General features: G+C 45.2%; 2 protein-coding genes across 4 annotated transcripts in view; one reads left to right on the top strand and one right to left on the bottom strand.

The window, feature by feature from the left end:
* Window positions 1–8,617, bottom strand: part of csnk1db (casein kinase 1, delta b) — a 10,882-nt gene extending 2,265 nt beyond the window's left edge. The window contains exons 1-9 of one of the 3 annotated variants that reach the window (XM_083687229.1): window positions 8,190–8,616; window positions 4,539–4,649; window positions 3,620–3,768; window positions 3,070–3,298; window positions 2,661–2,831; window positions 2,335–2,483; window positions 2,079–2,247; window positions 1,788–1,927; window positions 1,090–1,157 (exon numbers count right to left, since the gene is read on the bottom strand). In XM_083687229.1, the coding sequence (XP_083543355.1) occupies window positions 1,125–1,157; window positions 1,788–1,927; window positions 2,079–2,247; window positions 2,335–2,483; window positions 2,661–2,831; window positions 3,070–3,298; window positions 3,620–3,768; window positions 4,539–4,649; window positions 8,190–8,265 (1,227 nt within the window). In that variant the 5' untranslated portion in view covers window positions 8,266–8,616 and the 3' untranslated portion in view covers window positions 1,090–1,124. Of the gene's footprint in view, window positions 1–1,089; window positions 1,158–1,787; window positions 1,928–2,078; window positions 2,248–2,334; window positions 2,484–2,660; window positions 2,832–3,069; window positions 3,299–3,619; window positions 3,769–4,538; window positions 4,650–8,189 lie in introns of all 3 variants that reach the window. The other 2 variants (XM_083687228.1, XM_083687230.1) reach the window with 2 other exon arrangements.
* A 6,039-nt stretch (window positions 8,618–14,656) lies between these two features.
* c1qtnf1 (C1q and TNF related 1) overlaps window positions 14,657–15,000 on the top strand; it is a 10,022-nt gene continuing 9,678 nt past the window's right edge. The window contains exon 1 of the mRNA XM_083688126.1: window positions 14,657–14,730. The gene's annotated coding sequence lies outside the window, so the exon portion shown is untranslated. The remainder of the gene's footprint in view (window positions 14,731–15,000) is intronic.

Raw genomic sequence — 15,000 nt, 5'->3', positions numbered from 1 at the left:
CATCCAACCACCAATACTAATATCAATATTCTGTACCATTACAGTCTCCGACGTGTCTCTGTATTCTATCAACTGATATTTCGCTCTGACCATAAAACCATCTGTGAGAAGAAAGCAACAGGCCGTCAACTTCCCTTCAGCATTTCCACCTCATAATGCCTTCATCTGACTCTGATATGGTTCAAAACCGTGTCATGCAACAAGGCGTAACGATATATATATTAATAGTGCCCTGCTCAAGCTTTCTGTCTGTGCCGTAAACTCAGGCCTACGGAAAGTGAGGTAGGAAAGCAAACAGCAATGGTGAATGTTAGGACACCACCTTAGTCTGTCTGACAGCAGCGGTCACTAACACCAGAGTGAAAACTTAGCTTAACTTTGCTAAAAGGTGTTTATGCCATGCCGTTGATAAACTCTAACCCAAGACAAGCAGTGTGGTTTAATGAGGACTTCAGGAGAGGAAAACCATGCAGCGTTGAGCATAAAAGCCAGGGGAAGGAGTTTCAGGGTTTGGAGAAAAAACACACACACACACACACACACACACACAGACAGACAGACAGACAGACAGACAGACAGACAGACAGACAGACAGACAGACAGACAGACAGACAGACAGACAGGAACGGTCGAGTCCCTCTGTGGGGAGGACCAAGGGGGTAAAGGGCTTTATGAAGCTACATGCTGGAGGATGTCAGGCATCAACCAAACAGTGCAAGCAACAAGCCACAGGCTAGGTAGGAGGAGCTGAGGAGGTCTCCCAGCTGAGCGACAGGACTGGTTCCACACGGGGGTGAAGGGAGGTCTTCTGACCAGGCTTGAATGCACTACTCCAATTCTCAAGGGCTGCAGCATCAGCTGACTAGTGACTGACTCACAAGTACCCAAGTATGAGATTAAGCACAATTTGACAGATGATGTCATAGAAGATCTGGAAGTATATAGGTCGGCTCTCGGGGCAGAATAATATATACTTCCTCAGGAATCTAGATCATTATGACATCACTGTTCAAATCTGGGAGAGTCTGGGAGACCATGTAGAACTGGAGTGGTGCATCCGTGGTGCTTTAGGGACCCAACGGGACTCACCCGGTGTCGCCATCAAACGAGAACGTGGCGAGCGTCTACTTGGCGTGATGATCGAAGGGAATGCTATTCTGAGGTTGGGGGGAGGGAGAGAGAAGGCCGTTTGTCAAGTGAGGAGAGGACACTCAGACAGCTGCATCTGTATCGCATGCTTATCACAGACCAACGCCCCGAGAGTGGCAGAAAAACTACAAATCCCACTTCTAAGCGAGAGCATCGCCCTCTGCTCTCCCCCTGCCTAATGAGAGAGGGCTCTCCCTAAGGAGTATGGCTATTTCAAGGTGTGCATCACAATATCGTCAATAGTCTCAAGTTGCTTCTTCTCCTTGGTGCTGGGTCACTCCCATCCATGTTGAGCCCTTGGTGAAGGATTAGCTATCTTAAGACTTTAGGCCTTGGGGGGGGTTTCAGTGGAGGACATCCACTCTCTCAGGCACAGTAACACACACCATGAAACCTGTTCAGACATAATCGTCTCTACTCATGGTCGTTTAACATAAGGCCTATGAAGCCCAAAGACAGTGAAGAGGCACTCCAGATTCAGCATTGGCGATACAAAAGTTTATTGGTTTATTTGCGTATTCCTCTGGGTCAGGACGGGGAGTGCGTATGGGATCAGATCAGGAGGTCAGGTGGAGGTCATCCTTTGAAGGTGGCAGGGGAATGATTGAGGGGTAGCCGGGGGAGGGGCGGGCTTGTACCTGTGAGGTGGACATGCGGGAGGTGTCCTGGCGTCCCGTCAGGTCGGAGGAGGACACGTTAACGGGAGCGCCGCGGTGCAGCCGCATGCTGACTTTCCTCTCTCGCTCCATACCAGACACCGGCCGCGGGGATGTGTTCGCTACAAGGGGACAGATGGACGGGGACAGATGGTAGAGAGAGAGGGAACTAATCAACACTCAGCTACCTGGACATGACGATGGTCATTCACCAGACAGAATGGACAGGAAGCATATCTTAACACCTACAGGTTTGCTGTGGAGGAGACTCACCTGTGTGTGAGGTAGGGGTGAGGGGAGCAGGTGGTGCCCCTTCCTGTGTTCCTCTGGGTCGTCCTGAGGCGGCAGGGATTCCCCTGGCCCCAGGTGTCCTGCCCTGCCTCAGCCTATCCTCTCCGGCCCTCCGCTCCCTCTCAGCCTCCTCCGCCGCACGATTGGCTCCCTGAAGACGAGAGGAATATGGGTTAGAGAGAGATGACCAAAGAACAGACAGAATTCTATTTTAGGTCAGCTATATAACTACACTCACAAACTTGAGCATGTTCCAGTCAAACACGTAGTCGTAGGAGAATCCTTGTCTGTGGAACAGGTTTCTGAAGAGCTGTCTCAAGTAGGAGTAGTCTGGCTTGTCATCGAACCGCAGCGAACGGCAGAAGTTGAGGTACGTCGCGAACTCAGCTACGAGAGAGAAATTAGAGAAATTAAAACTCAAAATATCACAACCAGAGAATCAGAGTTGAGGTCAAAGATGCACATTAGAGGACTACAACCGATGAGGACATTAGAGGACTACAACCAGGACTACAAACAATGGAGAAATTCCACAAATCAAGACCTCAAATGTCCACTACTTACAAGGGTATCCCTTGCAGAGCACCTCGATGGGGGTGGACATCTTCTTCTCACTGATGCGTTCATACTTCTGCCTCTTGGTGGCGGCCTTGAGCCCCTGCCAGGGCAGAGAGCCCAGGTTGAAGTACATGAGGACGTAGCCCAGAGACTCCAGGTCATCACGCCTAGACTGCTCTGTAGAGGGAGAGGAGAGAGGGAGGAGAGGAGAGATTGATGGAGGAGGGAGGGGAGAAGGAGAACATTGTAACAAACTGAAAAAATGTGTATTTGCTATAAAAAACTAAATAATTGTATATCATTCAATTCATTGCTTATCTTATCTTGGTGGTCACATTCAGAAAAAACATCTGTTTTACAGGTGAGCCCTGGTCACTGAAACGTGAAAACAGGTGTGTGTGTGGGTGTGTCTCACCTATTCCCAGGTGTGTGTTGATGGAGGCGTAGCGGGCAGTGCCAGTCAGGTTCTTGTTCTCGCGGTAGGGGATGTGCTGGTGTGTGCGGGCGTCGCGGTACTTCTTGGCCAGGCCAAAGTCGATGATGTAGACCAGGTTGCCCTTCTTGCCCAGGCCCATGAGGAAGTTGTCAGGCTTCACGTCCCTGTGGATGAAGTTCTTGGAGTGGATGTACTCAATCCTGCTGATCTGGAGAGAGAAGAGGGGTGGGTTACACAGAGCTATTCAGACTATTGACACGTGAGGACCAAATCAAAAGCACGTTTTGTTTTGCAAAGCTTTCACGTGCTATACTCTGGGATCGGATACATCTTATGCTGCGTGTTTATTTTCAAATCCCAAATAAAAGACATGAATCAAACGGCAGCACACTCTGAGTCCTAAACCAAGGACCATTATGAAAACATCAAACAGCACTACGATAAACACCAAAGAACTACTGTTATAACCACACTGATGAAGCCAAGTGCAACTGGTCAAGGTCAGAGCCCTGCTGTGGCTCTCACTCACCATCTGGTCAGCCAGCAGCAGCACGGTCTTCAGGCTGAACTTGCGGGAGCAGAAGTTGAAGAGGTCCTCCAGGCTTGGTCCCAGTAACTCCATCACCATGACGTTGTAGTCCCCCTCGGCACCACACCACTTTATGGTTGGGATGCCCACTGTAGAGAGACAAGAGGAGAGACGTCACACACCACAACGTTATCACAACGGCCTTACAGACAGCTACTGCGGCTACTGCAGAGGACGGGCTCACTGTGATGCACGGAACGGAATGGGGAGTGGTATCAAACGCACGTGTTTGATACCGTTCCTCATTCCATTCCGTGCATTACAGTGAGCCCTTCCTCCGATTTTTTTATTTCCAACGACGCACACATACGCATGCATGTGACCCACAAACACAAAAAAAAAACGTATCAAATATGGGTTCTCTAATAATAATACAAACAGGGAAAATCTAGCTCGCCCACATGATTGAATACCAAAGAAGGAATTGACACATTATGTCAAGAGCATCCCAAGTGTGTTTAAAACCATCCCAAGTTTAATAACATCACCCGCAAATGACTTTAACCTAATCCTGACAAATAAGTTTAAACCTTCCAGAGTTCATTTTCAGCCAATCGTGTTAGTGCAACATGAATTCCAGTTGAGTGTGAGGCCTGTCCCACGTGAGTGCAGTCTCTGGCTGTGAGCTGATGAAATGTTCCAGTCTCTCAGGCTGGGCTGGGGTGAGTCATGTGGATCACTGCCTGCCCAGCCATGTGAACACCACATTAACACGGGGGACGGAGGAGAGAGGAGAGCAAAGGAGAGGAGAGGAGAGAGAGAGAGAGCGGGGGGGGGGACGACGACAGGAGAGAAGAAAAGGAGAGAAGAGAGGGGAAGGGGGTGGGTGAGGGTGATCCATGGACCCCCTGTGCCTCACCTCCTCCTTGCATCATCTTGTAGATCTTGCTCTCGATGTGGAGCTGTGGGTGCTTCGTCTTCACACATTCCAGCTTGATGGCCACCTCCTCGCCCACTGAGATATCCGTGCCTATGGGAGACAAAAGAAAAGACTGCTTTTAGAAAAGTTGATTGAAAATACAGCCTGGGGCATTTCCTTCAATGAGTAAAACTTGTAGACCTGCGTCTTGAATTTCCTTCCATTGACAACAACAAACATGACTTTGGCTACAGTGATGCTGCGTATGCTGCATATGCTCAAGTTAGGGTAACTGAAAAACATACGCCAGGGAAACTAACTTGACTAAGTTTGCTCCTGATTGTTGGACTGCCGGTATGCGCGATAGGAATGTGATTATATTACGTTCCCTTCCAACTGCCGTTGGAACAGAACAGCGAGCGAGCCTGGGCCCATCCCTGCCCAGCAGCAGTGAAAACACCACATGAATCCAAACCTTCACTACCACAGCTATAGAGGCCCACAGAGGAACTAGAACCCAGTAATACAGGATGGGTCACGTTTGAGGAAGAGGCCACGGTGTTAGTTACATAAGTCCCAGCTTCAACAGTTTCAACAGAAAAAGGCACCTCTGGACCCATTATTTCAGGACATGAGCACGCTGCTTTGGACAGCTTGCAAACCCCCCTCCCCACACACAGAACTAAAAGTGTAAAGGAGCTTCTGCGAATTGTACGATTGGTGCTTTCACCAAAGCAGAGAGCAGGTGGACTTCGAATACCAAACATTAATTTCATGTTTTCAAATCAAAACAAATCCCACATACTTGACAGGTAGAAAAGAGAGAGTCAGTCGTACAGACGAGCCATGTCATCTCCTGGAAAGCACTTAACACCTCCATCCAACACACAAACATAAACATGTTGGATGAATCATATGTGTGGTTACATAAAGGCGTGCGCATTAGTCCACACAAGTGCAGAGTGGGGGGAATTATGGCTGACTGGAGCTTCCCTTTCCCACTGTGCCATGGGTGTGCATCATATGATGAGTCCACACACACACACACACACACACACCTGTGTGCTCCCTCCCCCCGGATACACAGCTGACCTGGTCGGAGGGTGGGGGCAAAAAATACCCCCGGACTCAACCAAAATTCTGTCCCATCACAATGGACAGAAAGTCATGCACTTGCGAAAAACGCTTAGCCTTGTTGTCTCTCTCTGGCTGTTAATCAAAGGTATGGACGTCCAAAACATGGACTGCCAAACCCTAGCAATAAGCAAATGTCGGCTTATCCTCCGAATGCCTAAATGGACAGGCAACGAGGACACAGGACCAATCTGAGCAAGAATAAAATCAAGCCAGATTTCACAGTTGAACCATTGGTGTTCCATGAGGTAGCGTCAAATGGATCACAATACATCATCTCTGTGTTGTTCAACCAAATTGCAAAGTAAAAACATAACATGTTGGTGCTAGATTGATGAAGAGACAGCCTATAGTATTAGGCAACTTGTCGTAATATATCATTCAGCAAAGATTTCCAAGAAGAAAAACATCCAGGCACTGAATAGGAGGACTTCAGTCTCTGGTCAGAGGGGGACCCTGGGGAGCAGGGGCGTGGTGACTGGCCTTATCAAAACCACATGTCCTCTATTGACAGCTCCTTCAAAACATCCCCTCCTCAACCCAGCAGGAGGATTGAGTCAATTCTAATCCAATTCAACATTTTCTGAGAAGGTGGTTAGGTAACACACAAGTCTCTTCTTAGATGTAGACCTGCAATAGCTGATTTGAAACTCGACAGCCATGTTTGCAAGGCAGAACACAAAAACCGTCTTATTTGCTATTAGGGCAAGACCAGTTTCTGCAAACCTGGAGGCACAAAAACAAACACCTCACTTGACAGTTTAAGAGTGACCTGTCCCTTAGTTTAAACAGTGTCATGTCAGTGTCAAGATCCAAGCCTTACCATAGAATCATCCCAGCACAAATGACTGAGAACAACCATTTAGGCCCACTCATTCACTCCACAACTGTGACAAAGGGATGGGGTGACAGCTAGCTACAGCCTGGCCACACTGGAGTAGTGTGGGGTATAACCTGAAGAACATCCAAGATAGACATCTGAGTTTTCCATATTTAGATACCCACAGACTGCATGTGAAACAATGACATGACTGTTGGTCACATCGCTGATGTCATCAACATGAACAATAAGCTCTTTCTGCCTTTATGCACAACTAACTGCCATGTGCAAGAGCAGTGCCAAGAATGAGAGTCCTGTCAAACACTGTGAAACAGCAGCTAGGCCTAGATGTCCTGTTCATACTCACAGGGCAGTAGGGCTTTGGACTGAACCTAGATAGGCCTAGTAGACAACCAACACTTTCAAAGTCCAGGCCATCTGAATAGGCGCGAGGAAAATACTCCATACTTCACGGTTTCATTTTGTTCAAAATGACAAGATTCAAACTGACGTGTCCGTAAACGGAACGCTTCATCCATTTGACAGAGGCTCGTGAGCTCATCCCTGGGGGGTGATAACATATCACAACAGAATTTCAGTTGACAACTGACTGATGACTCAAAACCAGGAAAAAAACAAACAAAACAGGAGGGCCCAGTCTTTGAACACACACAACAAACATGCCAACAAACCACACAAGTTCTGTGGTTCTACTGTTGCGACAGTTATGCTGAAGGTGGACCATCAAGAACATCAAACCAAACCTGAAATGACGGCTGAAACGGCTAGAACCTAGTCAGAGAGAAGCTACAACACTCATAGAAGACAGGGGAACACTGGGGAACAATGTCTACGGGAAACTAGTCCACTACGCCTCATCTTAAACATATGGGTGACTGTCACTGCCTGAAGGACAGAGCAGTGTAGCTGGCAAGCTACTGCCCCACAGCCCTTAAATTAACTGACAGCTGGCAGGACTGGCAAACAACTGCATTTAGGGTGACTGAGTTTGTCTGAACTCTGCCTATTTCCACAATCCTTCATCATCCTGCCTGGGCTGCCTTACTCACTATAAAATATGATGTAAGTTTCCAATGCAAAAAGACAACACAACCTTGCTAGCCAGCTTACACAGCAGCAACTGTACAAAATCAACTCTGAATGGTGTCTGATGAGGGGCCAATTCCTCAGTCTGAATTCGATCCTGGCACACTTGACATTGCCACATTATGAGCCTGTTGTGGTAAAGGGATTAGCTACAGTTACTAGCTACTTCATTCTACTGACTGAGGGTAACAGCTAGCTAGCTTTGTTAGGCTTCAGTACACTGACAAGCTGGTGGTGATGACCAGACTAGCGAGCTAAACTAGTTGTTGTTGACAAGGACTGCTGAGAAGAATAACTAGCTAGCTAGTAGGCTAGTTACCTATTACCTCCAGTCAGTTGAATGAAATAGAGCAGGAATACATGGAGGCCGAGTGATCTCCATCATGAAAAGATATATAGAGATAGGTAGCTATTTGTCTGACAACTGGCCTTCTGCCGCTGTATGTATCTTCTATAGCTAGCAAGGTTAGATACAGTACTAGCTGGTTAGCTAAATAGCAGGTTAGTGGCGTTAACGTCATAGCCCTTATAACGGGCGACATTGCGCATAAGTGAGTTTTTTTGGTTACCAAATATTATATTTTACTCACCCAAATAGATGTCTCCAAAAGATCCACTTCCAATTTTTCTGCCCAGCCTGTATCTGTTCCCCACTCTCAACTCCATTGTCCAACGTTATTTCTACAGCTACCTTCAGAATTTGTAGGAGAAATCCACCCTGACGTTTTTGCTCTTTTTGTTACCTAACCACCAAATATTTCACCTTACTAAACTGGTTTACAACCCCTTTATTCACACTACCCCCTCCCCCCGGATCCCAGAAGAAGATTCAGTTCCTTCTGTAACGATCCAACTTTCACCATCCCTTTTCTATCTTTATGATCTTCGAAGTGCCACGATATCGATATTGCCCGAAACCTTAGAATGTGCAGATTATGTTCTTGTTGTTTTCATAGTAATCCTTTCATAAAGTGAGGAGGATGGAGACGGATTTTGATGTGCACTTCCCTTTCGAAATTGTCGTCGACTCCACTATAACATTTTCATCCACTGAGTGTGAAGGAGGAGAGCTGTCATACGCCTGTGACATCACTTCCCCTAGCAACCGTGAGCAGGTCATAGAAAAGGGGTGGGGATTGGTCATTAAAAAACGGTTACTTTGTAACAAGACTGACTAGACTGCATGTGATACTGTTTCAATATATAAACAACTCTATCAATACTTATATTAGTCATGTCAGTGAACACCACTTGCCACTTGACTATCAAAAAAGAAAATAGGACAGAGCATTATTCACATTATCCACGCCTGAATATTTATATGGGGTAGATGTGGTTCTCTTTCCACCCTCAAAGAATGAAAGGCACAATTGAGAATCTGTGGAATGATAAGCATCACAATCACGTGGAAAAACCCCCCACAACCTGTATCAGCTACCCTAAGCATATAGGTATGTCAGTGAGTACAGTTGCCTGGGTTTAGTAACACCACTCCTCACAGACAAAAAATAAAGTAGTCTTAAACTGATCTAAGGTTGGTCTTGCATTGTTCCCCTCTAGGACTTGGACTGATCCTAGAACCTGTTCTACCCCGTTACATTGGCTGAGGGATTACTGTTGACCCTGCCAAGTGCAGTGACTGTGCCGAATGTGAGGCTAGGTCAGGCAGGCGGAATCAACAGGCCAACAGAAAACAATTGGCAGGGATGATTCAGAGCCAGACACACACACTCACGCACACACACACACACACACACACACACACACACACACACACACACACACACACACACACACACACACACAGACACACACACACACACACACACACACACACACACTCAGACAGACGGACAGACAGACGCAGACAGACAGAAGCGTTACATCAGAGATTAGTTCTGTTGTCCTGCACTCAAACTAATCCACTGGCACAGCTACATGTCTGGAGCAATTCAACAACAACAAAAACTACAAAATATACAGGATTATTCAATATAAAACCAGAAAAGACAAAAATTAATTGGCCGAAAATATTCAGTCTTGTTACTGTAATGTGAAAGCCAGTGTAAATATTTGGTCTGGGGCACTGGCTATTTCTCTAATCAGTATTTTATTTGGCAGTTGTTGTTGTGTTATTTTGGGGAGGGGTTTGTTAGATATTTTGCTTGTAATGATAATGTTTCTGGATAGTTTTAACAGAGAATGCGAAAGGGGAAGGAGGATGATTCAGCCCCATCTCCTTTTCCTTTGTTCACATTATCTAAAGGGACATATCTAGGATAGACACATCACTTGCATATACCCATGGCTTTGTCCAGAAGAGAAGGAAACATCCAGTGACACCCTATGTGTTCTAAGTTGAACAGTGTATGCTGCTGAAATATAGCTTGCCTATATGCCCCCTGTAAATATGTAAATGTTCATCCAGTTTCTCACTGACTTGTTTTGTATTATACTTTTTACATCTGACAGTTGACTGTATGTTTTGAGTGTGTGTGTGTGTGTGAGTGTGTGTGTGAGAGAGAGACTGAGAGAGAGAGAGAGAGAGAGAGAGAGAGAGAGAGAGAGAGAGAGAGAGAGAGAGGGACTTCATCACAGGATGGAAACTATTCAGAGAAACTTCATGTAGCTACAATCCCACAAAATGCTCAACATACACTGAGTAAAAATACATTAGTCACTGTGAAATATATACCATAATATTATTTCACACCATTCAAGAAATGTAGAAATGGTGCAAATAACAACACATGGGTTTACTATACAGTAGATATGTAGATGTCGGACACATTGCTTTTCACTAAAGGCCACGCCCACGTATCCGAAGAGCCTGAAAAGCCCTTAAGAATATTTTGATTGGTCACATATGGACCAATCCCTGAAAGCTGCTTGGAACCGCTCACATGGCACCGCTGTTGTTGTTTGGGTTGCGTAATCCGAGGTGCACGTGTTTTACAATGCGCCGAGCAGAAGTGGACGAGAACAAAATAGAGAAAATAATTCTGCCTGGTGGAAGACGATACAACGCCAGAAATTTGCAATAGAGATGATTGCTGTTCTATGGGCCCACATGATGATGCTAATACACGTGCTTCTTTTCTGCAACTATCAGTGATTTAAGTCTTTCAAAAATAAGTAAATTAGGGCCGACGCCGTAATTATGATTAGGCCTAATAAGACTTCTATACCTTTATGAGAGTAAAACACATGTTGGATCTTGATAACTACTAATAACTAAATAATTACTTATTCTCTGTAGCAGAGAACCCACCTCAACAAACACACAACCACACGTTGTTGTACTGTACTCTGGTTGTGGAAACTAATCCATTGACCCAAGATTCAGAAATACTGGCAAAGCCCTTTAAGATTAAATACTCTAGTGCAGGCAGGCATACGACATCATTGACTGCACATTGGAGCACTGTGTAACTAACCACAGCTGGCTCTAAACCTGCCAATGTGATGTAGCTTAATCCAGTCAATAGAGGGTATGCATGCTACAAGCTCTCCCTCTATCAAAACAATATGCTGTCATAACGGCGCACAAGCTGATGCTGTGGATCAAGTTAATAGTCTTTCATCCTCCCATGCCAGATGGATGGATGTAGTACACTCTGTTCTGCTTACCTTGGCTGTTGACTGTCTACCGATCACAATCCCATTGAGGTTTGGCCCCACACAGTTTCTTTAAATCAGCTATGTGATGTATGGCAGATTAAGACCTCTTCACCGCCACTACCCCCCTGTACAAGTTTCTCTCCTGTTAATAAAAATGGCCCCTGGTCTGAGCATTGATTACTTTATCTTATGATGACTGATGGATAGATGATTCACTTACTAAACAAATGTATTTGTTGTAAGTCGCTTTGGATAAAGGCGTCTGCTAAATGCCATACATGTAAATTAAGTCTTAAATTGAGGCTTTAGTCATCTATTAAACTAAACATGTATCTGTTGTTGTTCTTTTTTTATCAGTTGGTTATCTGAATCCACATTTTCCTCCCTGAAGGTATGCGTCCTTCTGTAATCTGTAAAAACAATTGTTCTGTCTCATATATAAATGGTGGCCAATAATGAAATGTATTTAACAATAAATGGGATGTACTCCAAAACAGGAAATCACTTTTGGTAGTGAATCCTGTCTAATGAGTTCCCTTTGTACCAGAGAAGTGTGATGTACTCAGACTGCACTGCACATAAACACACATTGTTTGAAGGTCTAATCTCACTCACTTGGCCTCCCTCAGATGGTGATTAGAACGAGAGAATTATAATGAATAAGTACTCATTCTAAGTCTATGGTCAGAACGTTCAAGCTCATAGGACAATGGGGACATCTAGTGGACATTTGGTAGTAATAGTTTCAAAAACCTCTGGCAATACTGTCAGAAAGGTGTATCATATTGTAGCTAGCTATTCAAACAGGTGCTTTTGAAAGAAATATTTACTTTATTTATCCCCCAAAAAAGGAAACAACACTATGTCCTGTGGCTGTGTCCAATGATTATTGATGAAAATAAATGATATCTCTTGATAACATTCCTTTTGGGGGAATCTTCTCAACCTCTTTGTGGTCTCACATTAATGGTTAAGTGCATGGCATATTTTTCTGACCCATGGACAGTGCATGTCTAAATCCAGTTTAATCACACCCCTTTTGTCAGATGTGCCCTCTTGGACGTCTCCTCTCTGCGTTTCTCTGGCTGATAAAAGAAGTGTTTGTTTACACTACTGCATCAGAACTATGTCCAAAGGGCTGGGAAATTCTTTCAAACGGAAACTGCGACCCTGCATGTTCTTGTCTCCACAGCAGATGGATACTTGGCAGAATCTCTCTCTCCGGCACACAGACACACACACACACACACAGACACACACACACACACACACACACACACACACACACACACACACACACACACACACACACACACACACACACACACACACACTAAAGTAAGAACCCCTAACCCCTTATGAGAGAGGAACAAGCAAGTGGGAGGGAGGCTTAACAATATGTATAAACCTACTGGACCTCCTCCCATCACCATCTCCCTGTAGTTCCTTTCTTTCAGGCATGTAATAAATCCACCCTATTAAATCCCCCATTTAATAAATCCATCACGATCAACTATAATGACATTGATTCTGTGGGATTTTTATCACCCAGTCAAAGCCTCTAGCTGGGAATAAAGGACTCCCAGGGGGACAAACAATGTGTTTGTTGATCTCTGCTCTCTGCTGCCATGTCTAAAAGCTAGAAGTATGAGGGAGGTCTCCAGCTAATCCACACTCTATTCAAACAGACCTAAATTAGTTATGGGATCGGTATGTGTGTGTGTGTGTGTGTGTGTGTGTGTGTGTGTGTGTGTGTGTGTATGTGAGCGTGCATGCGTGCACGTGTGTGTGTGTGCCCACATGAAAGGCATCCCCTCGTGAATTACTTGCGTCTGTGTCTGAGTAACACAATTTGCGATAAACATATATCACTCAACACCAGTAAAAATGAAATGTGAATCACCAAGAAAACAACACCCAGTAATCTCTCAAGCAACAGGCCTTGTGCAACGAATTCCTGTTTTGAATTACACACACCAAACAAAACAGGCTATCTGGAGTAAATTTGCTGCGGTGGGCAGATGTTTTACAATGTTTTCATTGTCTTTCCTGCACCCTAACCCTCAAATCTCTGTTTGGCTGTGGGAGCTGAACACCTCTCTCAGTGGAGTTTCTCCTCAGTGGTTCCCAGGAGTGCTCAGAAGGAATTAATGTATATGGAATATAACAATTATGAAACCATTATGAACCATTATCACTAGTGATGTGTACAAGAACAACCAGTCACACTATCTATGACGTGCCTGCTATCAAATCCATTTTATACATTCATTTTATACCCTTTTCTTGTCTTATTTTGCCCTCAGCATTAACCTGTCAATCATCCCTCTGTTAAATCTTCAGAGTGGAGGGATTTGAATGGCATAAATCACAGAGCAATTGAGTGTGTCTGACAGCTATGTCCATTATGGGGGTTAAGGCTGTCATCACATCCAGGAACTAGTGATGAGCAGCTGATTCTTTAAGAGTAAATGTGTGTGTGTGTGTGTGTGTGTGTGTTGTTCCATTCTGTTCTGTCTTAGTGTGTGTGCGTGTGTGTGTGTGTGTGTGAGTGTGTGTGTGTGTGTGTGTGTGTGTGTATGTGGGGAGGGGAGGTTGGAGGGGGGTATCAGTAGGGTATCACTATGGACGTATAACGTATAACCATACCATACTGTGCACGCATGCGTACGCTCAGTAGTTTGATATGTAAACATATTCTCAGTGACCGCTTTATGTAAAGTATAATTAAGGAACATGTAGCAGCATGAACGGTATTTTTCTTTGACAGCATTTTGACTTTTTTGTCTTCTTTCCATGTAGAAAATATTAAAACGACCTGTTGAAAAGCCACTTGTATTGTTATTTTCACAGCAATCAATCAAACACAGTTTGTGCCCTGAGGGTAAACTGTGATCACATCATGGAGATAAAAACATTCACATCTGTCTAACGCTTTTAGAGGAGATGAAATCTACCAAAACTTTATATGAACAGTTTGTTCTGTTAAATCCTGGTAGAACTACAGTATTACATCTCTCTCTCTCTCTCTTTCTCCTCTGGTCCCCCCCTTCTGTTTCGCCCTCTTGTTCTTCTTCCTTTCATCCATTTAGGTCTTGATCTATGGCCCTCCTTTTATTCCCTCCCTTCTTCTTCTATTTTTTTCCCTTCTAGCCCTCTCTTTCTCCCCCTCTGTCCCCCCCTAACTCCCCAACCCTCCCTTTCTCCCTCCCTCCCCATACTCCCTTCCCCCCTTCCTCCCTCCCTCCCTTCTCCCTCTCTCCACTCCTCCACTTGTTTTGAGGACCCGGGCGCCCGGCAGGCAGTGTTCTGTGTTCTGTGTTCGGAGGAGGATGACACACCGAGGCTGACAGCAGGCATCTGAGGACGACACACCAGGATAACTCAGGATAAACTCAGGATAAACCAAGGCAACGAGGCTGAGCCAGGCTACAGTAAACCCAGTGCTTAAATCCAGAAAGCAAGTAGGATCTTCTCCATTGCCTGAGGTGAAGTTAGAGATCTGTAGAGGTGAGTGTCCTTGTATCTAGAGTGCCCCTTGTTCTTCAGTGAAATCTGCACGTTTAATAGTAGGTTGTAGGAGGTGTAGGTGGATTTCTGTCATTAATGTCATGCTATGACCCTACCTAGTAAGGTGGGATCCAGTGCTTTAAATGTGTCTATTTAAATGTGTCAACATAGCCTGCCAAAACACCCATGCACATGCACACACGCACACGCACACGCACACGCACACACACACACACACACACACACACACACACACACACACACACACAC

This window comes from Argentina silus, assembly GCF_951799395.1.
Source record: "Argentina silus genome assembly, chromosome: 16".
Taxonomy (NCBI): domain Eukaryota; kingdom Metazoa; phylum Chordata; class Actinopteri; order Argentiniformes; family Argentinidae; genus Argentina; species Argentina silus.
The sequence above is the reverse complement of the archived record's forward strand: the minus strand, read 5'-3'. Positions and strand labels throughout refer to the sequence as shown.